Source organism: Equus caballus, chromosome 15 (assembly GCF_041296265.1).
Source record: "Equus caballus isolate H_3958 breed thoroughbred chromosome 15, TB-T2T, whole genome shotgun sequence".
NCBI classification, from domain to species: Eukaryota; Metazoa; Chordata; class Mammalia; order Perissodactyla; family Equidae; genus Equus; species Equus caballus.
This window is the reverse complement of record NC_091698.1, coordinates 90,531,020-90,557,186: the sequence shown is the minus strand read 5'-3', so window position 1 is coordinate 90,557,186 and position 26,167 is coordinate 90,531,020. Positions and strand designations below refer to the sequence as shown.

The window sequence follows — 26,167 nt, the reverse complement described above, 5'->3', positions numbered from 1 at the left end:
TGGCCCAATTCAGATACAAAACGATTGCTAAAACGTTTGAAGCCTCCAATCTCTACTTTGGCTTTGATCTACATATTTTTCTGAATATCGAAAACTGTTCCAATAACAAAAACCCAACATTCCTTACTAGTGGCACCTAACAAGTCGAACCCAAGTCGCTGTTCCTTTCATGCCCACACCTGTCCACCGCCAGCTTTTCCTGGACACACTCGGGCCCTGCAGATTCCCACACTTGTTTTCATAAACCCACTCCTTCCTCTTCGCCCACTTCCAACTCGCACGCTGCTCCGGATCCACCCGGTCTCTCCCCGCTCCGAACCCAAGGACTGGGCGGCCGGACAGCTCGGTCTCTAACCCAAGCCGGAACCGAGTAAGTGCTGGGGGGCCCTGGCGCCGCGCGGCTGCGGCGCGGGGGACGGAAGGCAGCGGCAAAGCGAGCCCCCCCGCACCGGGCGCACACCCCCTTCCGGCACCCCTCCCCCTGCATTGTGCGAGCGGGCCCAGGCCGCGGCCGTCCCGGGCAGCCCGCAGGCCCTGTGCGCCCTCCCGCCGGCAGGCTGCTCCCGCCGAGGCCGCCACACAAAGCCCGGGGAGCCAGCCCCTGCGGCGCCAGAGGGCGAGGAGAGGGAGCAAGCGCCGACGGACTTACGGGGCTGCTGCGGCCGCGCTGCCTCAGCCGGGGACACCGACCCTTGGGCACACGGCGGCGTCGCTCTTGGCCGTCCTCCCCTTCTCCGCCTTCGGTGGCGGCAAGATCTTCTTTCTCCACCTACCTCCCTCCCCCCCACCCCACCTCCTCCTTCTCCTCCCCCTCCTCCTCCGAACCACCGAAGTACCGAGGGTGAGACACAGAGACTCACAACAACATGGCTGCCACCGCCGCCTCCCCTCCCCTCCCCTCCCCTCACCCCCGCCCACCGGGCGCGCGCAAGGCACTCCGGGAGAAAGGGGAGGGGGGAGCACTCACAGAGGTGCGGCTCCTCTCAATAGCTTCCGACGCTTCTCCCGCGCTCGGGGCGCCGGCCGGCGGGAGCTCTGCGCGTGCGCACGCTCTCGGCGCTCGCGCGTTTCGGCCGTCCCTCCGGCGTGCTGTCCCCAGCCCTTCTCTTGCGGGCTCGCAGCTGGTTCTGAGCTCGGCGGCGGCAGCGGGAGCGCGCGCCCGGCTGGGGCGGCGCAGGCGTGGTGCATCCGAACGCCGCGTTCGACTCTGTTTTCCAGCCTGGGGCCTCGACTTCCGAATTCGCTTGTCCTCCGCTTCCTCCCCGTAGCTCGTTGTTCTTCCCCAACTGCCTGTGCGGGTGTCAGCGTCCCCGGCCGCGAGGGACTCCTCGCACTTCGCTTTCGGGGTGCTGGCACCCAGAGGAACTGGACCGTAATCAAGGCCTTTAGGTTTCACCCTTACCCTCTCCCCGCAGGAAGACGATGGAGACGCGGTTGGGGTGGAAAAGCGAACCCCTTAAGTGGATTATCATTCTCCTAGTTGCTGCCTCCTGGGCATGTGGAGGCAGCGCAGCAAATTGGCCGGAGAAAACCCAGGAAACTAAGGTCGTTCCCCTCCTGGGCCAGTGACCCCCGCTCGTGGCAGATTTTCATCACCTGCCGCCTGCCCTCGCCAGGCGCACTCCCCTCCGCAATTAGAGGCTCCAGACCCGCGCTGCCGGCCTGGCTCCATGCCTTGGTAGTGGTGATTCCAGGCTTGAAACCCAACTCGTGGCCTCTCTGTGCCACACAGCTGTAATGTGGTAGGGCACTGGCACTGTGTCCAGCTTGGTCATGGTTTGCACAACTCCTGGCTCTCTTGACATCCTGTACTTTGGAAACATGATAGAGTGCCTTGTGATGACTTTGCTTGTCTTCGGGGACGACGGTAAGCTCCACGAGGACCTGCAGGGACCATGTGTGTTTGGTCCACGCTATTCCTCAGTGCCTGGACCATAGTATGGTGTTTTTTTTGTTGTTGGTTTTTAAAAAATTATTAAGGTCAGATTGGCTAATAACATTGTATAAACTTAAGGTGTACGTTATTATGTGTCAGTTTCTGTGTAGACTGCATCTCGTTCACCACTAAGTCTAGTTGTATCCGTCACCATACACATAGTATAGTGTTTAATAACCATGTGTGGAGTGTATGAGCTCTTCAGTTTTTAATTATTACCAAAAAGTGTATGACAATGAATTCCATCTCAAGCATTTACCTCTGGCCCAAATTTCAGGCTTCTAGATATTTCCCCTTGAATAGTCTTCCTGGCACCAAATGTGAAAAACTGAATTCACACTCATCCCCAACCCCGGACTCTTGCATTATCTCAACAGTTGGTGATGCCACCACCTATTCAGTTCCCCCAATTTAGTCCTTTGAAGCATCCTTGTCTCCTCCTCTTATATCCCTTTCCCCGTATAGGTAACTTGCTAAGCCTTAGAGATTTTTACTTCCTCAATATTTCTGGTGATAGCCTTTTCCCCTTCATCCCCATTAATACTAGCCTTGCTTTCCAGGTCTGGATTTCTGTAACAGGCTCCTAATTAGCATTCCTGTGTTCAGTCTCACTTCCTCCAGTGAGTTCTGCTTACTGCCATCTAAAATGAAAACCTGATTCCTGGCACTCATGCTTCTCTTTCAGCCATTTCATTGCTTTCTATTACCCACAACTGCATTTCCCAGGCTGTGTTCTGTTCAAAGCTAATAGATCCTTTAAGAAATGTCCCATGGTAAAGTAAGTACAAGAGACATTGGGATGTACGGTTTTTGCCTGCCTTCTGCTTCCTCCTCCATTGGGCTGATAATAGCAGAAGAGTCTTTATAGACAGTTGCTTAGCCCAGGTGAAAATAGATGGACCCATCAGAGGCCCTCCTTCAGAATTCGGAATTGGGAACTAAGAGACCCCAATCTCCCCCTGGGAAGGGTCTTGAACCTGGAATCTCTGGGCTGACTTGTCCCAGCGTGTGGCAGGGAACCCACCAAGAAGAGTAGAGTTGAGAGAGAAAAGGAGATCCTGATAATGTTTCTCCTCCCCTTTGTTCCCGTACCTTGCTGGCTGCCTCAATCCTTGGACTCTGAAACACATGCCTGGATTCTTATAATAAATTCTGCTTTTTTGCTTAAGCTAGATGAAGTGAGTTTCTGTTACAACCGAGAGTCCTAACTAAAAGCCATGTGTATATCATAGCTATTATTTATTTAGTGCTTACAGTATGCAAGCCCTAAAGCACTTTCCATGTATTGTCTCATTTAATGCTCCCAATATCACCATGAGCAGGGCATCTTCTTGGACATGTGACCTGTGCAGTTGCACAAGGCCTCAAGCCTTAGAAGAGTCTCACAATTGTTTTAATGCTCTATTGTCACCATGGTGAAAATTAATAAAGAGAAACCTCATTTAGAATGGAGTTGGGAGGGGGCCGGCCCAGTGGCATAGCGATTAAGTTCACGCGCTCAGCTTTGGTGGCCTGGGGTTCTCTGGTTCAGATCCAGGCACAGACATATGCACTGCTTGTCAAGCCATGCTATGGCACACATCCCACATAAAGTAGAGGAAGATGGGCACCCATGTTAGCTCAGGGCTTTTCTTCCTCAAAAAAAACCAAACAAACAAAAAATAAAATGGAGTTGGGAGGCCAGAAGAGAGAACCCTCACCCACATGCCCTCAAGCATACTACACACTCCAACAGGAAGACACATACCTTGCCCCTCCCCCAGGAAGTGATACTACTTTACTATCCCAGTAGAAGGAAGGAAAACATTCCTTCTTGCCCAGCAACAGCTCAGCCAATGAGAGATGGCCATCACTCAACCAATGAAAAGCAACTATACTTCAAACTCCCAGTTTTCTCCAGTGGACTCTTCGGTTTATAACAGCCCCTCCCAACTTGTAAAATAACTTTCCTGTCTTTTGTTTCTCTGTACTTCGGTGTGGTTGGCCTTAGACCATGTGTTCCGATTTGCAATTCTTTGCTGTTCTGGATTACACCCATTTTGCTGGTAAAATAACTGGCTGTTTGTTTTAGGCCAACACCATCTAGAAGGTCTTAATAGTTTTTAGAAAAGAGGCCCCTCATTTTCATTTTGCTCTGGGCTCTTCAAATTTAATAGCCTATCCTCTTTATGAAGTATTATCTCTATTTGACAAAAGGCCTCTTTACTACCAGACTCCTTAGCACCTTTAAAGTCAAATTGTGCATTGTAAATATCCAAGCGAGGGACATTGTTCCAGAACAAATTTGACTCTAGAAGACTTTTTTTCATGAAAAATCTCTTAGAGGTTTTGTGCTTTGCAGAACACAGATTAAAGCCCAATCCTTTAGTGATCTGAATGTTTATAACCAGCTCTTAATTCCCTGTGCACAGTGAGCAGTTTCTTGCTTCTGTGCCTTCACATATGCTTTGCAATCTGGCCTTGCTCGTTAAGCACCTCCTGGTTATAATTGGCTTCTTTTGTAGATTTACCTACAAAGAAAGAATGCACTCCTTGGCTACTGTAAATATCAGGTGTGCTTGATAGTTAAGGTGGACATTGTAATTGACACCTGACAGCCGTTCTAATCACCTGGGAGCTTGTTAGAAATGCAGAATCTTGGCCCCATTCCAGACCTACTGAATCAGAATCTGCCTTTTAACAAGATTCCTGGGCAATTCCTCTACACAATAAAGTTTGGGAAGCATTGGTAAACCAATCACAATAATTCCATCTCACTTGATAGGGACTCATTCTATAATGGGCATGTCATCCATTTTGAGCCAATGAGACACATAGAGGTGCCAACTCAGAGCATCTGGGGGAAGAAAGCCAGTCTCTCTATCCTTTTGGATGTAAATAAGAATGCATGTTACGGGGCTTGGCCCCATGGCCGAGTGGTTAAGTTAACGTGCTCTGCTTGGTGGCCCAGGGTTTCCCTGGTTCTGATCCTGGACACAGACCTAGCGCCACTCATCAAGGCATGTTGAGGCGCATCCCACATAGCAGAGCCAGAAAGACCTACAACTAGAATATACAACTATGTACTGGGTGGCTTTGGGGAGAAGAAGAAGAAGAAAAAGATTGGCAACAGTTGTTAGCTCAGGTGCCAATTTTTTGGGGGGGAACAGAAAAGAAAGCATGTCATCCCAGTTCCAGTTCCTGCTGACAGGTGTCTCATGACCACAAGGGAACCCAGACTGGCCAAGACTGACAGTAGCCTACCAGAGTATTCACTCTCCCTTGCTTCTCTAGTAACGGGTTCTGTGATGTTCCTGTGGGTTAGAGGAGGCATTGGATGAAATGAGTGTCCTGACTTTCAGCAACGTGTATTGCATCTTAGCAAGTTCGGATCCTGGGTGCAGACCTACACACCGCTTGTCAAGCCATGCTGCGGCAGTTCCACATATAAAGTAGAGGAAGATGGGCAGAAATGTTAGCTCAGGGCCAATCTCCCTCAACAAAAATGAGGAGGATTGGCAGCAGATGTTAGCTCAGGGCTGATCTTGCTCAAAAAAAATCAAAATCACCTGGGGAGGCCAGCCCTGTGGCCAAGTGGTTGAGTTCGTGCACTCCGCTTCAGCGGCCCAGGGGTTTGCCAGTTTGGATCCTGGGCGTGGACATGGCACTGCTCATCAGGCCATGCCGAAGCAGCATCCCACATGCCACAACTAGAAGGACCCACAGCTAGAAATATACAACTATGTACCGGGGGGCTTTGGGGAGAAAAAGGAAAAATAAAATCTTAAAAAAAAATCACCTAGGGAACATTTTATTTTATTTTATTTTTGCTGGGAAAGATTTGCCCTGAGTTAACATCTGTTGCCAATCTTCCTCTCTTTTTTTTTCCTCCCCAAAGTCCCAGTACATAGTTGTATATTTCACTTGTAAGTCCTTCTAGTTCTGTGTGAGCTGCTGCCACAGCATGGCTACTGACAGATGAGTGGTGTGGTTCCGTGTGCACATGGGAACTGAACCTGGGCTGCTGAAGTGGAGCACTCTGAAGTTTAACTGCTTGGCTATCAGGGCTGGCTTGGAACTTTTTTTTTTTTTAAGATTTTAAGATTTTATTTTTCCTTTTTTTCTCCCCAAAGCCCCCCAGTACATAGTTGTATATCTTTAGTTGTAGGTCCTTCCAGTTGTGGCATGTGGGATGCCACCTCAGCATGGCCTGATGAGTGGTGCCATGTCCGCACCCGGGATCTGAACTGGCAAAACCCCAGGCTGCTGAAGTGGAGTGCGAGAACTTAACCACTTGGCCACAGGGCCGGCCCCTGGAACATTTTAAATATATCAGTTTCCAGACCCCATCCCAGAGATTTTGATTTAATGGGTCTGGGCTGATGCCTGGACATTAATATTTTTAAAAAGGTCCTCAATGGTTATAATGTGTAGCCATTGAGAACTGCCAGTGTAGATGGATTACATCTTAGAGCATAACGCCATTTTAATATTCCCTGTGCAAGTGCCCCCTTTCCACTGGGGCTGCTTATGAAACTTCTTGTAAACTCTTTTTATAACTTGTGTTTTTTTAATACAAATAATATAAATCCTTTATTAAAATTTCAAGAAATACAGAAAAGTTCAAAACATCCCAATTTTAATATCATGGAAATACTAATATCCACATTTGGTGAAGGCCTTTGTTACTCACATACATACAGATAGAAGGATAGATAGGGAGCCACATAGAGAGACAGTGGCAGGAATAGGCTCAATCTGCACATGCTTTTTTAAAAATACAATGTTGAATTTAGTCTTACTTGAATTTAACAAAAGAAATAACTGAAGGAACTGCTCAGATGCATGTATCTTCATAAAAGTTTTCTCAAAGGTTAAAGAAAAAGATAAAAGCATTAACAGGACAGAGTCACTTTTCAAACTCTATGCGTCAGTATTGGTCAGTACGGAGTTCTGACCTCCTATCGTCTCAATAGATGAGCACTCTCACTTCCCTCTACCTCTTCCTCAGACATCCTAATTTTTTGCTCTTATTATTCTTCACTTTGTTAGGGTTTTTAATATTTACATTCTATTTTTATCCATCGTTTCCCTATTGATTTGTCTTAATTTCAGTATTTAAATGTATTTATTGTTCACACCTTCTTCATTTCTGACTTCATCTTGATTTGGTTATATGGATTTCATCATACATCAGTTAGCCTTTATTGGGTTACGAACCACCCCCAGTAATCGTTTCCTAGATCTCAGTCCTGTGGGTTGGCCATTTGGGCTGGGTTCAACTGGGAGGTTCAGCTGACCTCTCCTGGGCTCACCCATACAATCGTCATCAGCTGGTGGCTTGGCTGGGGCTGCATGGCTCAGGTCCAGTGGTCAACCAAGGCAGCTGCTTCCTCAGTAGGCTTGCTCCAGCAGGCTTGCTCAGGCCTGTCCACATGGTGGCGGAGAGTGAGAATGGAAGCTGCAATGCCTCTTGAGGCTGAGGCTTGGAACTCGTACAGTGTCCCTTCCGCTACAAGTCATTGGCCAAAGCAAATCATAAGACCAGCCCAGACTCAAAAAATGAAGAAACATACTTTATCTTTTTTTTTAAATCTTTTATTTTATTTAATTAATTTATTTACTCTTTTTTCCCAAGTAATTTTATTGGGATTATGATGGTTTATAAATTGTGTAATTTCGGGTGTACATTATTGTTTATCAGTTTCTGAACACACTTCATCGTGCTCACCCCCAGTAGTCTAATTTTTATCCATCACCATATATACGTGCCCCTTTGTCCTTTTCCCCCACCCCCTAACACCCCTTCCCTCTGGTAACCACTAATCTGTTCTCTTTATCCATGTTTTTGTTATCTTCCACGTGTGAGTGAAATCATCCTGTATTTGTCTTTCTCTGTCTGGCTTATTTTGCTTAACATCATACCCTCAAGGTCCATCCATGTGGTTGCAAATGGGGACAATTTTGTCTTTTTTATGGCTGAGTAGTATTCCATTGTGTGTGTGTGTGTGTATATGTATACACACACACATATATATATATACCACATCTCTATCCATTCATCTGTAGAAGGGCACTTGGGTTGCTTCCACATCTTGGCTATTGTGAATAATGCTGCAATGAACATAGGGGCACATAAGTCTCTTTGAATTGTTGATTTCATGTTCTTCGGATAAACACCCAGTAGTCGGATAGCTGGAGCATATGGTATTTCTATTTTTTTTTTTTTGGAGGAAGATTAGCCCTGAGCTAACATCTGCTGCCAATCCCTCTCTTTTTGCTGAGGAAGACTGGCCCTGAGCTAACATCTGTGTCCGTCTTCCTCCACTATGTGGGACACCGACCACAGCATGGCTTGCCCAGCAGTGCCATGTCCGCACCTTGGATCCAAACCAGCCAGCGAATCCCGGGCCACCGAAGCGGAACATGTGCACTTAACCTCTGCACCACTGGGCCGGCCCCATATTTTTAATTTGTTGAGAAATCTCCATACTGCTTTCCATAGTGACTGCACTAGTTTGCATTCCCACCAGCAGTGTGTGAACGTTCCCTTTTTTCCATATCCTCTCTAACATTTGTTGTTTTTTGTCTTAGTAATTATAGCTGTTCTGACTGGTGTAAGGTAATATCTCACTGTAGTTTTGATTTTCATTTCTCTAATATTTAATGATGTTGCACATTGTTTCATATGTCTGTTGGCCATCTGTATATCTTCCTTGGAAAAATGTCTGCTCATGTCCTCTGCCCGTTTTTTGATCAGGTTGTTTGTGGTTTTTTGTTGAGTTGTATCCTTTTTTTTTTTTGTGAGGAAGATTGGCCCTGAGCTAACATCTGTGCCCATCTTCCTCTATTTTGTATGTGGGTTGCCAACACAGCAATTCGAACCCACAAACCTAGGCCACCGAAGCAGAACACACTGAACTTAACTACTATGCCACCAGGCCAGCCCCTAGACTTTATCTTTTGATGGGAGGAGCTACAAAGAATTTGTGTCCATTTGCAATCTTTATGGTAGCCTCATATTTCCCTAAGCCAATTCATGCTTGAAAATGCCTTTCTGGTTTTTTTTTTGTTTTTTGCTGAGGAAGATTCACCCTGAGCCAACATCTGTGCCAACCTTCCTCCATTTTATATGTGGGATGCTGCCACAGCATGGCTTGATGAGCAGCGTTAGGTCCACGCCCAGGATCCAAACCTATAAATCCTGAGCCACCAAAGTGCAGTTCGAGAACTTAACCACCACACCACCAGGCTGGTCCCTGCATCTTGTTTTTTGTTTGTTTGTTTAAATGCATCTCTTTTAGGCAACATTGCTAGCTCTTATTTTTTAAACAGATTTGCTTAGCTATAATTCACATGCCATACAATTTACCCACTTCATATGTACAATTCAGTGGGTTTTAGTATATCTACAGATATGTGCAACCATCAGCCCAGTCAATTTTAGAATATTTCATCACTTCTAAAGGAAATCACATATCTTTAGGGTATCACTCCCCATCCTTGCACCCCCTAGTCCTAAGCAACCACTATCTGTATAGATAATTTTATCTGTATAGATAATTTGCCTATTCTGGACATTTTATGTAAATAGAATCATACAATATGTGGGGGGTTTTTGTGACTGGCTTCTTTCTCTTAGCATAATGTTTTCAAGGTTCATCTGTGCTGTAGTATGCATCAGTACTTCATTGCTCTTTATGGCCAAATAATATTCCATCGTGTGGATAAACCACATTTTGTTTACCCACTCATCAGTTGATGGACATTTGGGTTTTCCCTACCTGTTAGCTATTATGAATAATGCTGCTGTGAACATTTGTGTTAAAGTTATTGTGTGAGGTGTCTTTGTTCTTGCATTATGGTTTCTCTCAGATTGGGTTCTCTGTCTTTTGAGTGCTCTGTTCCTTTTCTCCCCCCTAGTGGAATGGCCGCGTTTTTTCTTGCTACTCATGGTTACCGTGCACAGACCTGGCACACTTTCTTTTTGCTTTGAGTTTGTGCAAGTGAATTCTTTTTGATAGCTTTCTCACTCATCTGGGACCACTGTGTCTTCCCTTCAGAGCTATAGTCTGAGTATTGGATTTAGTTTTACGCCACTTTTCTGTAGCCTGAGGAAACCATGGTGGGGAAGGAATGAGCTTACTCAGCAGTAAACTGGATTCTTGCTGGAGGACCCAGATTCTGGGCACTCAACAGAGATCCTCCTCCTTTGCCAAGGCCCCTGCCACCCACTCAGGGATTATTCCACTCTTGTGGGCTTCACCTTGTTCTGTCAACTAAGAGTGTCCTGGAAAATGGCAAACTATGGTGACATCCACTTTGCTTCCTGGCTTGTCCCACTGTAGCAACCTGGTCTTTAGAGCCCCATCTCGGCACTAAAGCAACCAGCCACACTAGCCTGTGCGTGACTGCTGTCAGCTTCCCTCCCCCGCCCTTTCCCTCCCAGGACAGAGCCCAATTTCTTAAGGAGCTGTATATTTGTGGAGAACGGGTTTATATCAATTTCCCATTTTCAACATTATGAGGAAAATTTTCTTAGATGTTCTTAGTCTGGTAACCTTGCATAGCATAGAATAATCCCTTGCTTTCCAAGTGAAGCCTCCAGTCTCGAGTAGAGCATTTCTCCAAAGCTTTTATTTCCTGTCTCAGAGTAGTTTCCTCCATTACCTTCTGTCATTCTGGTGGTGTTCTAAGAAACAACATGGCAAGTGCAGGCTTGAATTCCCTTGTTTGCCCTAAGTCCAGGCAGAGTAAAGACCCCACTGTTAGCTAGACCTGGACTGCCTATTGTTCTTCCCCAACAGGCAAGAAAACAACGGCCTTCTAGATTGTGGTATCTTTTGGTTTCTGGGAACAGTTGTTCTAGCTTAGATAAGCTATGGTAGCTGTGGGTTTGTTTGCCTGTGTTCTCTGAATGTTTGTGCATGAAGCCAGTGCTGTCCTAATCTTGTATGTTCTACTGACCCCTGAAGGAGAGGCCAACTGGATATTAGAGGGACAGCCAGAGGCATTTTCCTGAATATCAACATGCCTGGATAGGGTGGGGTTCTCCCAGCTTGTTATGGTTTCTCAGGGGAAAATCCTGTCCAGTTCTCATGTTTGGGCATAGCAGAGAGTAGGGCTTTCCTTGACTTAAACTAAGAAAAGTAGGTCCTAGAGACAGGGAGATCCATGACTTTATCCAATGTCTCTGACTAAGGCAAGGGTACAACTGGACCAGGAGACTGTACTATCTCAGACATGCCACACTTCCATCGTTCCCACAGTATGACTTGCACACCATTGGGGTGATTCTGAGGCTGTGAGAATGTGAGTCAAGGAGTCAAATTATACTCATAAATTCAAAAATAAATCATTCTCAGTCCGTGGTGTCAAGGAAAATGTACTGGTATTTTCTACTCTGTAGACTGCCAGGAATGGAGATTTTGAAAGTAGATTATATTTTCTCAGTTTGTCATTAAACTAGAGGCACATTCCCGCAGGGAAAATATATAGAAAATGTTATTGAAAACTTCCTGGTAGTGCAGCAGGCTCACTGTGATACCGTGCTTTATAATAAAAAATATATATTTGGTCTTCATCTGCATTCCTGGCACAGAGCTCCTAAAATGCTTGGAATTTCCTTAGCGAGGAGAGATTAAAGTGTCTTTTGTTATTCGTAACAAGTTCCGTTCCACCACACCTGAGTTTATGTTAATAAGGTGACTTCTGGAAAGCCCCTAAGGATGGGGGCTCGTTGCCAGGGGAACCAGCCAGGTAATTAGAGGGTTGGAACTTTGTGTCAGGGAGGGGAGAGGGGTTGGAGATTGAATTAATCATCAATGGCCAATGATTTAATCAATCACGCCTACATAATGAGGCCTCCAGAAAAACCCTAACTGACAGAGTTTGGAGAGCTTCTGGGTTGGTGAACATGCGGGGGTGCTGGGAGGGTAACACACCCGGAGAGAGCATGGAAACTCTGTACCCCTTCTCACATACTTTGCCCTATGCATTTCTTCCATCTAGCTGTTCTGAGCTATATCTTTTTATAATAAACTGGTGCTCTGGTAAGTAAACTATTTTCCTGAGTTCTGTGATCCACTCTAGCATATTCTTGAACTTGAGGAGAGTATCGTGGGAACCTGGGAACCTCTGATGGCTTAGAGCCAGTAGGTTAGAAGCACAGGTGAAGACATGGAAGGAATAGTGATTGTTATCTGAAGTTAGGGAGGGAGGAAAAGTCTTGTGGGACTAGCTCTGAACCTGTGGGGTCTGCTCCAACCCCAGGTAGGTATTATAGGACACCCAGGTGCTGTCTGCAGAGAACTGGAGAATTGCTTGGTTTGGAAACCGCCCCCCCCCCCCCGCCCCCCCACATTTGGTGACTAGCATGAAGTATCGAGAGTAGTAGATGAAGAAACAGTTTTCTCCTTTAGTTGGTGTAGGAGAGGAAATGAAAAGTTTCTCCCACTCACTCACCCACAGCGTTCGTGGCGCCCTGTGTGGTGTGTGTGTCAAAGGGCTTTAAAATGTCCCTCCCATTGTGGAAGCTCACAGAGAAGGCTGATCCCGGAGAGAAAACACAGCATGGCAGGAAAAACAGAACTGCCCCATCAGGTAGCTTTCTTGGGTTGACAAATAGAGCCAATGTTCAGCATTTTGTAGAGCGTGTTAGAGAGAAGCAAATCCTCCTTTGAAATACAGACATAAGCAAAAACTATAAATCCTTGACCATGCATAGCAACATGATTTGAAGCAAGAAGTAAACATCCCAGAGCAAACTACACCATAGGAGACCATCTCAGCGTGGTACCCTCAAAGGAAGCTATGGAGGAATTCTTGGCCACAGGAAACCTGAAGGGAAGAGACTATTCTCTTGCTCACACTAGTTACAGATTTTCACCAGCTTCTAAGTGAGGAGAAACTGATGGCCAAGATAAGAACCTTCTGCACAGCATTTATATTTGATTGTCTATGAGAATTTAGAGTAAACTGGTTATGGTTCTCATTCCAGAGTTGGGGCTCCTCATTCTCAACTAATTATTTGATGTCTATATAGGACAGGACCCAAATAAAACCTCGAGGTTTTGCTGCAGATGATATTAGAGTTGGATGAATCTTTTTGGGCTATTCAAGTCGAAGGTCTAGTGCATACGTTGGTCAAACAAGGTGAGTAACTACCCTTCCAGGCTGCTACTTTAACAAGATTCTGTCTGGGGGTACCTTATGGCACATGCATAGCCCAATGCACACCTGTAGTGTCACCCTCCACGTATGCTGTGGGCTCACCTGCATTTGCATCACATGCCCCCCATCAGTGTCATGTCCTCATTGTGTCCCTTGAATACTTAAATGCCCATCATGTAAGGGCCATTTGCAAGGCCACCCTCTTCAGTGGACTATGGTTACCGTGTCCAGGTCCTTGCCATGCCCCTTTCTTGAATCCTGATTTTCATTTTCTTTTCAGAGAAATGCAAGATCCCAGGGTTGAAAGCATTTCCTCGTGGTAGCTTCATTTCTCCTGTTTGTTCAGATCAACATTCTGAGTCATCCCCGGAGTCGTCTTTGATTTTTGTCTTTCTCTAATACTGTAGATGCAACCAACAGAAAATCCTCTTGACTCTATCACTGAACTGTATTCAGATTCCATCCTCTTCCTACTACTTCTACCATGCCCACTCTAGTCGGGGCTACCATCATCCCTCAGCTGGATTACTGCAAAGCCTTGTCTCCCTGCCCCTACCGTCACCCAGCTCTAGTCTATTCTGCACCCAGCAGCCAGCATGTTCCTTTTATAATTCAAGTTGGATCATGTCTCTCCTCCACTCAGAACCCGTACTGGCTTCCCATGTCACTTGGAATAAATCTAAAATCTTTACCCTGACGTTCGTGATCTGGCTCCCTGCTACCTCTCAAATCTACCCCCCTCACCCTCACTGAAGCCACTCTGGATGCTTGACTGTTCCTCAGACATACCAGACACTCTTGCTTCTGGGTCTTTGTGTTTTTACTTCCTCTGCCTGGTCAGTTTCTCCCCAGATACGCACATAGCTCACTTCCACACTTCCTCCAGGTCTTTGCTCATATTCACTGTATCGGGAAGACCCTCTCTGAAGACTCCTCCTTGGATAACACACACTCATGTCCTTCCCAGTCCTCTGTATCCCCTTACTCTAATTGCTTTGTCTTCTTGGCACTTAGCACTGCCCGAAGTATTATTTATTTATTTTCTGTCTTCCCGCACTAGAAGGTGAGCTCCAGGGATTTTGTTGCGTTTGTACCGCAGCTCACAAGACAGTGCCTGTCACTGGGAAGGCATGTGAGAAATGTGTGTGGAATGAGTGAATGAACTCCTCATGGGAGGTGTCTGCTCACACTTGCCTGCACATCTGTGGGGAAAAGGCTTTATGGGGATTTCCTTCAGTTCCTCTGAGGAGACATTGTCAAGGAGGGCACTGGCTGGCTCTGCTCCTGTCCTCACCACAGTAGGTGGCTGCCCTGGCGAAGTGAGGCTGAGCTGTGGGAGAGATGACATTCAGAGGTGTTCATGACATTTTTTTCAGGAGTGCAGGCCCTGTGATGTGGAGGCATCCAAACCAGTCTGACAGGAGTGAGGGCAGGATTCTGCCCAGACTGGTAAAAATGATTGTGTCCATGCAGAGTGAGACTTGCAAAGAGGACACTGTGGCAGTCCCATAGAGTTCTTGCTGAGGCACAGAGACTGAGACTGTGAGGACACGGGGCATTGTCTGTGTACACAAAGGATATAGAGCTGCAACTTGTTTTGTCATGAAACCAGCAGCTACAGGTAAGCAGGCCTTACAGGCAGAGTCATCCCCTCATTCCACAAACGTATACTGAGTATGTGCTATGTGCCAAGCATGATTTTAGGCCTTAGAGGACTGTTCTAAGAGCTGGGGCTTCCTGGGATATGGACTGCAGGGCCACAGGGAGGGCCGAAGTTGGCTCAGGAGAGTGCCCAGACCTTCTTCAGTCCAGAGTCTTCCTTTTCCTCCCTGAGGGAGGCAGCTGAGGACAGGCTGCCCCTCCACCTCCAGCAGGGATCAGCTCTGCCTGTGTCGTCGAGGCTCCTGGCGACCCAAGGAGGCAGTGGGCAGCCTCTGGAGGTTCCCATCCCTGCTCCTCACCATGAGGACCCCTCGGCCCCTCCTCCTAACTGCTCCCTGAGGGTCTGACAGAGGTCTCCACCACCTGCTGCCCCGTGCTCTGGACCCAGAGCTCCACCTGCTGACAGGCTCTCTCCCCTTGCTGCCCTGGAGCCTGCCCCTGGCACTGGCTTTGTGGTTTGCTGGGGGCGAGGAAGACATCTGTGCCTAGCACGGAAGCAGAAAATGGAACAAGATCTGTTTCTTCAGGGGAGGGTATTTGGGGGTGCTGGCCAGGACGTGGGTGAGGAGGTCTCGGGTAGAGATAGGAGAGGCCCAAGTTATAAGCCAGTTGGTCATGTTGGGAGTTTAGAATGGAGTTCAGCTCCTGACACTGGAGCCCACGCACTGACACCCAGGGCCAGTCCCAACTCTGACACAGGTCCCCCGGGTGCCTGGAGGGTAATGGGAGATCCACAGAATCTTCAGTGGGGTGTGACAACCCCGAGGCCTTACAGGCTGGCCTCACCCATTCACCCTTCGGCACAGAGGCCACAGGGCCAGCTCAGACTTCCTACAGACCTCTGGGAGTGGAAGGACTTCTATGATGACTGTCTTCTCCCTGGCAGCTGGAGGGGGTGAAGTCACCTGTAAACAATTGGCTGTACATCTGAAACAGCCAGGTGAGGCTGAGAACACACGGAGGCTGACGTGATCTGGTGTCCAGAATTTGGCACTCTCTGCTTGGCCCTTGCAACCCATCCCAAGTTCTGGTGATGACCAGCCCAGTGGGGCCGGAGTTGCCCCCACAAGTAGGACAAGGGCATTCCTCTGGGTCATCTCCAGGGGTGCTTCCAGCACTGCTGTTCTCTGACTCAGAGGAGGAGAGATGTATCTCGCAGGCTTGTGGATTTCTCAGTTTCTATATAGGAACGCTCTGAGCTCTGAGTACAGCGCTTTGTATTTTTCAGGGCATATTTGTACAAGGTACTTTGGAGAGAACTCAGACCCACTGCACGGCTGGCCAGGGGTTGGCGTTTGCAGAGTCTGGGCATCACGGATGTGCCTGAACATCAGTTCTCCAGGCAGAGGAAGCTGGTGAGTGACAAGGAAGAGGAAACCACAGAAAGTGTAAGCATTCCCAAGGGCCTCGAAATACCCGAAGCAAGATGCTGTCGAACTGGCCTTCCACCTCAGAAAGAGGAGGTGGGAGGCAGAGGAGGATCTCTTTATTAAAAATTAGTTGTGTGTCTTTTTTTAGTACCCTTATCTGGCAGCCAGAGGTTTCCGAGGTCTGGGCACTTGGGTGAAACAAGCAGGGTTGCTCCAGGACTACGGAAGTCAAGTATTTCACAAAATCAGGGAAATTTCTCCCTGGTGCCCAGCACCTCCAGCACCTCAGCCAGCAGCTTTGGAAGCGGGACAGAGCACTCCTGGGGCGGAGGTTGCCTCCTCACTAGGGGCACTTGTGATGCAGTAGAGACTTGGAAGAGAGGAGCCGAGCAGCAGAGAGGACAAGGTCAGGTTGACGCTGACTGTCGCTGACAGACTGGATCCTGAGCACACAGGAGACATTCTGAGAACTCCCCAAAATACCTGAGGGAAATTTTAGGGCCCTGGAGCATACAGTAGACAAGTGGGAACAAGAGCAGGAAATCTGAAGTATTGCATTTGCATCCACAGGCTGACAGGAGGTGGGGACTTCTGGGTTATACTTGGGAGATTCCCTGAGGCACTCAGGATCTCTGATTTACAGAGGGTGGCAGCTCTGAGGCTCAGAGTAAAACCCAACCTCCAGAGCAAAGTTTCCTGATCCCCAGAGGCTCCTCTTCATCCCCTGTGCCCACTGCTGTGAGCAAACGGGGCCACAGGTAGGGTCCGCCCACTTGTGCGAGTGATGACAACCAGCAACAGCCTCACAGCGGCCCCCACTGAAGCTGCAGAACACTTAGGTCTGACAGGTGGGAGACAACTGTGGGAGGACCGATGTCGGTCAGTCATAGCCAACTCAGCCTCCCTAGTGCTCCCTGACCAAGAAAACACTGAGCTGGCTCCTTCCCCTTCCCCAGCATTTTCCTGGCACTTCTAAGCTCTAACCTTACTTACTAGCTGCCTCTTCATGGCACAGGGCCCCCTGACATCTGGGATCAGCCCAGCTCACACCCCCATCTTCCCACAGGTTTATGGGTCCCAGATGGCCTCTGAGTCTTTGGAGTTGAAAAAGGAGTGTGTTTTTTATACATTAATAAATTCTCACCAGAGGGGTCTTAGAAATGGCTGGTTTCTTCTTCTTTTTTTTCTTTTTTTAAATTTTTTAGCCTTTTTTTAAATTGACTTCATAATAGTTTACATCATTGTAAAATTTCGGTTGTACATTATTTCTTGTCCGTCACCAAATAAGTGCTCCCCTTCACCCCCTGTGCCCACCCCCCACCCCCCTTCCCCTGGTAACCGCTGAACTGTTTTCTTTGTCCGTGTGTTTGTTTATATTCCACATATAAGTGTAATCATATGGTATTTATCTTTCTCAGTCTGGCTTATTTCGCTTAGCCTAATACCCTCCAGATCCATCCATGTTGTTGCAAATGGGATGATTTAGTCTTTTTTTATGTCTGAGTGTATATATATATATATATACATACACCACATCTTTACCCAATCATCAGTTGATGGACACTTGGATGGTTTCCATGTCTTGGCTATTATCAGTAGTGCTGCAATGAACATAGGGGTGCATATGTTACTTTGGATTGTTGATTTCAAGTTGTTTGGGTAGATACCCAGTAGTGGGATATCTGGGTCATAAGGTGTTTCTATTTTTAGTTTTTTGAGGAATCTCCATACTGTTTTCCATGGTGGCTGCACCAGTTTACATTCCCACCAGCTGTGTACGAAGGTTCCCTTTTCTCCACGCCCTCTCCAACATTTGTTACTTTTAGTCTTAGTGATTATAGCCATTTTAGCAGGTATAAAGTGATATCTTAATGTAGTTTTGATTTGCATTTCCCTGATGATTAGTGATGTTGAACATCTTTTCTTGTGTTTATTGGCCATCTGTATATCTTCTTTGGAGAAACGTCTGTTCATTTCCTATGCCCATTTTTTGATTGGGCTGTTTGTTTTTTGTTTTTCAGTTGTGTGAGTTCCTTATGTATTATGGAGATTAACCTCCTGTCGGATATATGATTTGCAAATATTTTCTCCCAATTGGTGGATTGTCTTTTTGTTTTGATCCTAGTTTCTTTTGCCTTGCAGAAGCTCTTTAGACTGATGAAGTCCTACTTGTTTATTTTTTCTTTTGTTTCCCTTGTCTGAGAAGACATGGTATGTGAAAAGATCCTTTTAAGTTAGACTTCAGTTTGCTACCTATATTATCTTCCAGGAGTTTTATGGTTTCAGGACTTATCGTCAAGTCTTTGATCCATTTTGAGTTTATTTTTGTGTATGGCGTGAGATAATGGTTTACTTTCATTCTTTTGCAAGTGGTTGTCCAGATTTCCCAACACCATTTATTGAAGAGACTATTTTTTCTCCATTGTGTGTTCTTGGCAACTTGTCAAAGATTAGCTGTCCGTAGATGTGCAGTTTTATTTCTGGGCTTTCAGTTCTGTTCCATTGATCTGTGTGCCTATTTTTGTACCAATACCGTGCTGTTTCAATTACTATAGCTTTGTAGTACATTTTGAAGTCAAGGATTGCGATGCCTCCAGCTTTGTTCTTTTTTCTCAGGATTGCCTCAGCAATTCAGGGCCTTTGGTTGCCCCATATGAATTTTAGGATTCTTTGTTCTATTTCTGTGAAGAATGTCATTGGGATTCTGATTGGGATTGCATTGAATCTGTAGATTGCTTTGGGTAGTATGGACATTTTTACTATGTTTATTCTTCCAATCCATGTGTATGGTATCTCTTTCCATCTCTTTATGTCAGCATCTATTTCTTTCAATAATGTCTTATAGTTTTCATTGTATAAGTACTTCACTTCCTTGGTTAAATTTATTCCTAGATATTTTATTCTTTTTGTTGCGATTGTAAATGGAATTGTATCCTTGAGTTCTCTTTCTGTAAGTTCATTATTAGAGTACAGAAATGCAACTGACTTTTGTAAGTTGATTTTCTACTCTGCAACTTTACTGTAGTTGTTAATTATTTCTAATAGTTTTCTGATGGATTCTTTAGCCTTTTCTATATATAAGATCACGTCGTCTGCAAATAGTGAGAGTTTCACTTCTTCACTTCCTATTTGGATTCCTTTTTTCCTTTTTCTTGCCTAATTGCTCTGGCCAAAACCTCCAGCACTATGTTGAATAAGAGTGGTGATAGTGGGCATCCTTGTCTTGTTCCTGTTCTCAGAGGGATGGCGTTCAGTTCTTCCCCATTGAGTATGATGTTGGCTGTGGGTTTGTCATATATGGCCTTTATTATGTTGAGGTAATTTCCTTCTATCCCCATTTTGTTAAGAGTTTTTATCATAAATGGCTGTTGGATCTTGTCAAATGCCTTCTCTGCATCTGTTGAGATGATCATGTAGTTTTTATTCCTCATTTTGTTAATGTGCTGTATCACATTGATTGGTTTGCAGATATTGAATCATCCCTGTGTCCCTGGAATAAATCCCACTTGATCATGATGTATAATCTTTTTAATGTATTGCTGTATTCGAGTTGCCAATATTTTGTTGAGGATTTTTGCATCTATGTTCAACAGCGATATTGGCCTGTAGTTTTCCTTTTTTGTGTTGTTCTTATCAGGCTTTGGTATCAGAGTGATGTTGGCCTCGTAGAATGTGTTAGGAAGCATTCCATCTTCCCTGATTTTTTGGAATAGCTTGAGAAGAATAGGTATGAAATCCTCTCTGAAAGTTTGGTAGAATTCTCCAAGGAACAGAAATGCCTGGTTTCTTACCTCAGACACCAGATAATTGCCCTTTCTTGCTGACCCCATTCTACCCCTTATTTCCCCTCTAGTCTCTTCTTTCCCCCATCTCTGCTACCCTTGCTCTGTTACTGCCCATGCATAAGAAACCTCATGGGTGCTGGTCTGAAGAGAGCAATGCCACCTCTTCTTCTGGCCTCTGTCTGGTGGGCTTTTGTAGAGAAGGTTTAGGTAGGGATGGGATCATTGGGGAGTTCTACTCCGGGGGGAATATCTGCATGGCACTTTACCTGTTCACAAAGCTTCTTCATAACACGAGGTAGCAACTGGTCATCATTGGTCTCCAATAATGCCTAACGAGAAGTGTCTTCTCATTTGCTTTGCCCACTCTGGACATCACCATCTGGACCACAATTAGCAGTTGAGTTCACTTAACTTTCCTGTACACAACCCCAGAGCTCTGCAAATTTGACTTACATGAATTGAGAAGGATTCTTTAATTAACAATTTTATTTACACAAAAAATAATTTTTTGATTATCTGAGACAATTGAAAACTACCAAAATAACTCACACAGTATACCAGCAGTCAATTAGACGATGACCCCACATTCTAGAGAGCTGCACTGTCCAGTATAGTAGCTCCTAGCCACATGTGCCTATTTAAATATTTTAATTAATAAAAATTAAGTAAGATTAAAAATGTAGTTTCTCCATTGCACTAACCACATTTCAAGTGCTCGATAGCCACATGTAGCTAGTGCTACTGTATTAGCACAGATAGAGAACATTTCCACCATCACAGAAAGTTTTATTACAGCTCTGTTCTAGAGTGTCATTCTGACATTAAATCCTTTCTCTTCACACTATGGGACTGGTGTGGAAACCCTTATCTTTGTGTGACTGATGAAAACATCTCTGTCCTGGTCCTGTCCATCTCTTCCTCATCCTTAATGCTGAGTCTTTCTCATCTGTGACCCTCATCCTGTCTGACCTGTAGGAATCACCCCTTGATATCTTTGCTGATCTGCCCATTACAAAGAATTCTGTCTTTCCAGCTGCAGTTGCTTGGAGTTTATCTTTTGAGTACAGAATCCTTTTCAACTAATTCTGTACCAACGGCTTTAGAGAGTGAGTACTAGGAGTTTGCATGAGAACCTCTCCTTTTTGGAACTTGGCTGAGTTGTCCTGGGAACAAGTGTCTCTGCATTTACACAAGCCTGAGTCAGTAAGGTGCCAGCCACAGGGCCAAGGGCAGGAACCAAGGTCCTCAGAAAAGCCTGCTTGTTTTTTGTTTCAAATGCCTCCTGTGGGCTGCTGTAATTATTAACTCTTGCAGGAGGCTCGGATCACCTGCCTCTGATCAACTAGAGGCAGCTTCTACTGAAGTCTTGAGATGGGGAGGAGAAAGGAGAGAAATGGAAGTGAGAGAGTGGCAGGCAAGAGCCTGGCAGTGGGACATTGGGGAGGGAGGAAAATTGATGTGCAGTGCGTTAACCTGCAGTGTATCTGTCCCTGATCGGCTCTGTCGCCTTCCTGTCTCCGCAGGTGTGTTGGTCACCATGGACAGCCCTGGGGCCAGCCTCATGGTCTGGGCAGCCTGTGGCCTCCTGGTCATGCTGGACACTGTGTGCTATGCTGGTTATGCTGGGCACCCTGGTTTCTGAGTCCGGGAATGTGGAGGTGTCCTACATTTATATCTTACATACCCATGCCTCCTTGCCTGCCTGTCTTGTTTGTCACCTTGTACACAATCTTGTACACACTGGTCTTGATAACTTGCTGTCTCTGAGCCTTGCTGAGTCCGCATGGCCCCTTTACCCTGGCTGTTCCTCAGGGCCCCAGGCCATAGGCAGGCTGCAACACTCCATGCTAGACTGCCTCTCCTCCCATGACGCCGTTCTCACATTGCTTGGGCTCTAACACTGTGCTGCACGGAAGCGCTGCTCACTGCCTCAGGCTCCAACCCCCCATGCCAGGCTGCCCTCCAGCATGAACACTCTCCTCACCCCACTTGGGCAGTGACACCCTCCTGGAGCCAGCTGTTCCCCGTGCAGGAACCCTCCTTAGGCTCTGACATCCCAGGACAGGTCTCTCATCTTAGTTCAAGCTGCTCTGACAAAGTACCATAGACTGGGGTGGCTTATAAACAAGAGAAATTTATTTCTCACACTTCTGGAGACTGGATGTCTGAGATCAGGGTGCCAGCATGGTCGGGTTCTGGTGAGGGCCTACTTCTGGGTTGTAGATTGCAGATTTCTCACTGTATCCTCACATGGTGGAAAGAGAGCGGGGGAGTTCTCAGACGTCCCTTTTATAAGGGCGCTGATCCCATTCATGAAGGCTTTACCCTCATGACCTATTACCTCCCGAAGCCCCCACTTCCTAATACTGTCACATGCGGGGATTAGGATTTCAACATCAGAATTTGGAGGGACACAAACATTCAGTCCAGTGCACTCTTCTCCCCAGTTGGCCTCCTTACTCCGCTCGGGCTCCAACACTACTACTTCTGGGGCTGTGGCAGCCCCCTGCCTCACTCCCTACGTGCATGCCTATTTTGCTTGATGCTGCCAAATGACTTCTGGACTGAATTGATAAAGGGAAAAGAAAGAGGAAGAGAAAGAGGAAGAGAGATTGTTTCTCTAATTTTAATGTCTAATATGTCTTGACAGTGTCCATTTTGTGTCCATTTCCCCTAGAACACAGTACGTCAAGTTGCCTTTTAGTTCAGGAACATTTTTTTGTGCTATTTGTTCAGTTCCATTTTTTATTTTTCTTCTTTGTGGAGACGCCACTTATGTGTGTGTTGCGTCTCCACTCTCTGTTTTATCTATGTATCAATTTCTTCATGATTTATTTAAAAACTCTACTTCCATTTCATTTTCTGTACTTGTTTCGTTTCTGTTCTCTAGCTCTTTTACTGTGTTTTCCACCATATTTATACTCCCTGGTGCTCCTCTGCTTTTGTTTTGATTTCTGTTGTTTCTTTCTTTCTTTTCTTTTACCTCTTTTCTGAGTTCTGCAAATGTGCAAGATCAAGCTTTATCTTCTCTTGTTTTCTCATCATTTCTTCTCCGCGACTATATATTTGTTTTTTGTATTCTTCCTTTTTTGAGACTATTTCTTCACTAAGTTTTTTTAATTAATGGCCAAATGTTTGAGAGAATTTTCATCTATTTCATGGCAAGTTTTTTTGGTGATTCTTTGTACTTGGTAAGTTTTGCAACAATTTCCTGCCATTGTTTTCTTTGTACGAATGCTGTCTGCTTTTGAATTCCCTGGTTTGCCAGTTGTTGTAGGTTCAGGGGAAAAAGTTTTGCTGGCATTGTTCTCATATTGGTTGTTTAACTCTGACAGCTCTTACTGTACGTGAGGGTTGTTGATTTATCACCTCAGCTTGACTCTTCCTACGGATAAGGTGGGTCTTTATGCTGGGTTTCTGACATCTGTTGCCCTTGGGCTGTTTTGCTTTTTACTTTCCTACTCCACCCCAAGGGACATCCACAACATATTACCTAAGGATTATGAAGCGAACTCAGCAGCTTTTGGTACCCTTTACGCATTCTTGGAGTCTGTGGATCATGTGTCTCCTAGCTTGGCTGATAACGAGGTTTGTATTTATTTTTTCCCCATTATTTATACTAAAAGAAAACTCCTGTTTCCTCTACTACTGCTCATGCTACTTGTGACACCAAATTTGTAAGATTTTCCACACCAAGCAGTTCTCCAATTTTTGGTGCATACCAACTGGGTGTCCTGCAATTTAACTCAATTCTGACACTAACTGCCTGGAGTTAGTGCAGACCCCATAGATTTAGGGCTCAGTCTCACACGACTGCCCCGCATTTCAGATGCAATTGCAAGTCACAAGTTGTCACCTGTACTTCTGACCAACCAGCTATAAATTGAGGGTTCCTACAACCCCCTCCTTATGTTTGACAATTTGCTGGAATAATCACAGAATGCAGTGAAACACTTATGTTTCCTGGGTTATAATAAAGGATATAACTAAGGATACAGATGAACAGCCAGATGAAGTACCTATGGCAAGGTTTGGAAGGGTCCCCAGTACAGGAGCCTCTGTCCCCTTGGAGTTGGAGTGTGCCACCCTATACCAACCCAGATTTTTATGGAGGGTTCATCACATAGGCCTGATGAATTGTTGACTCAATCTCTAGCCACTATTCCCTCTCCAGAGAATAGGAATTGAGGCTGAAAGTTCCTCTAATCATGCTTAGTCTTTCTGGTGATCAGCCCCCATCCAGGAGCCTAACAAGAGTCACTGCATTAGAACAAAAGATGCTCCTATTACCCAGGAAGTTCCAAGTGATTTGGGACCTCTGCTAGGAGGCTCTTATCAACCCATCACTCAGGAAATTACAAGGGTTTTAGGAGCTCTGTGTTAGGAACCGGATCAAAGCCCAAATATTAGCAGGAACCCAGGGCAGACACAAACATGTGTATTTCTTATTGTTTCACACAGATCCTTCTTCTTTGTCCTTGCAGTGCTTTTATGTAGTTGACAGCTCTTTATATTAACTTTCCCCTGTTAATAAAATTGCTGTGTGCTTTCCGTCACCTGATTGGACTCGGACAGATATATATGGTTTTGTGATAAAAAAACAAATTTTTTCATTTTTCTTATAGTACTTTTAGAATTTTTCTATTTACATTTAATTCCTTGATTCATTTGTTAGTTATCTTGGTATATGGCTTGAAGTATAGATATATCTTAATATTTTTCCCCAGATGGCTACCTAGAGTTTCCAACCCCATTTATTGAATAATCCATCTTTCCCCCATTGATTTGAGATGTCACCTTTATCATTAACTATATTTCCATCCATATGTGGGTCTATTTCTGGATTTTTAAATTTTGTTCCATTGTTCTGTCTGTTCATGTGCCAGTATTACGCTTTTATTTTTTTATTTTACTTGTGTCATTTTAACTTTGTAATATGTTTTCGTTTCCTGTAGGGCTAATCTTCTCTCACACTCTTTTATTTCTGAATTTCCCTGGCCATTCTTATTTGTTTGATTGTTTTATGGAAGTACCTCAGAATCAGCATGTCTAACTAATTGATGAAAAATTAATGAAAAATTAATTAATCTCCTAACCGAGATTGTGGTTTGACTTTCCATTTGTTGTAGTTTTTTCTTTTGTCTCCATCAAGAAAGTTTAAAAACTTTTTAAATGAATCTTGTTCATTAAAGTTTAATTTGCATTCCTATAATTATTATTAAGGGGGAGCATCTTTTTATATTTTAATTGGCCATTCATTTTTTTTCTCCCTTATTTTGTGAATTGCCTGTTGATAACTCACTGCCAAAGTTTTATTGGGGCTGTTTTACTTTTTCTTACTCATTTATTTATTTTTTATTTTTATTTTTTTGCTTTTTCTTCCCAAATCCCCCCGTACATAGTTGTGTATCCTAGTTGTGGGTCCTTCCAGTTGTGGCATGTGGGACGCCACCTCAACATGGCCTGATGAGCGGTGCCATGTCCCTGCCCAGGATCTGAACTGGCGAAACCCTGGGCCGCCGAAGCAGAGCACACAAACTTAACCACTCGGCCCCTCTTATTCATTTATTAATGTTGACTTAAAGATGTTACAGAATCTGGATTTGTTGTCAGTTATGTGGATTGGAAATATCTTCACTCAGTCTGTGGCTTGTTCTTCAGTGGTGCCATTTGATTTTTAAATATAATAAGATTTATCAATCTTTTCTTTTATGGTTAATACTTTTTGGGTCCTATTTTAAAAAGAAATGCTTTCCTAACCTAAGATCAGAAAGATATTTTTCTATGCTTTTTTGGGTAACATTTTCAAATTTAGTTTTTCATATTTAGTGCTTTAATCCAGGTAGAATTGATATTATGTATGGTATGAAGTAGGATTAAATTTTATTTTCTTTTTCAATGTGGTCAAGCTATTTACCAGCACCAGTTATTGAAAATGCACTGCTGACGGGTTCCACATGTCTCCACAGATGTACATGTCCGTCTCTGGGCTCTCCAGTCTGCTCCTCTGCGTTCTTTCTCTCCGTGTACCAATATCACACTGTTTTAATGACTGTAGGTTTTGCTATTCAGGCCAAGACTCCTCACCTTCTTCTTTTCTTCCCCAAGTTTTCTTGGATTAGAACTGCATTGGATTACAGATTAACTTGGGGAAAATGGACATCTTTACACTTTTGATTCTTTCTATGTAATAACATGGTATATTTCTCCATTTATGTGGATTCTAAAATGCTTTCAATAAAGTTACATAAATTTCTCTATAA

General features: G+C 45.1%; 2 protein-coding genes across 37 annotated transcripts in view; one reads left to right on the top strand and one right to left on the bottom strand.

Moving 5' to 3' along the window:
• PUM2 (pumilio RNA binding family member 2) overlaps positions 1-1,223 on the bottom strand; it is a 93,905-nt gene extending 92,682 nt beyond the window's left edge. For 5 of the 34 annotated variants that reach the window (XM_023619457.2, XM_070235872.1, XM_070235875.1 and 2 more), the window contains exon 1: positions 968-1,223. The gene's annotated coding sequence lies outside the window, so the exon portion shown is untranslated. Of the gene's footprint in view, positions 1-649; positions 940-967 lie in introns of those variants that run through there. The other 29 variants (XM_070235882.1, XM_023619456.2, XM_070235877.1 and 26 more) reach the window with 21 other exon arrangements.
• On the top strand, positions 264-26,167 carry LOC106781763 (uncharacterized). Of its 3 annotated transcripts, XR_011426169.1 has the most exons (6): positions 264-370; positions 12,960-13,069; positions 15,978-16,104; positions 21,428-21,562; positions 23,378-23,492; positions 25,874-26,167. XR_011426169.1 is itself a non-coding variant. In XM_070235900.1 (5 exons), the coding sequence occupies exons 1-5, from the start codon at positions 1,774-1,776 to the stop codon at positions 26,024-26,026; spliced, it is 624 nt and encodes a 207-aa protein (XP_070092001.1). In that variant the 5' UTR covers positions 1,738-1,773; the 3' UTR covers positions 26,027-26,167. The 3 variants fall into 3 exon arrangements, 1 of the variants encoding a protein (XP_070092001.1); XR_011426170.1 differs by lacking the exons at positions 264-370; positions 12,960-13,069; positions 21,428-21,562 and adding exons at positions 1,738-1,867; positions 20,938-21,010; XM_070235900.1 differs by lacking the exons at positions 264-370; positions 12,960-13,069 and adding an exon at positions 1,738-1,867.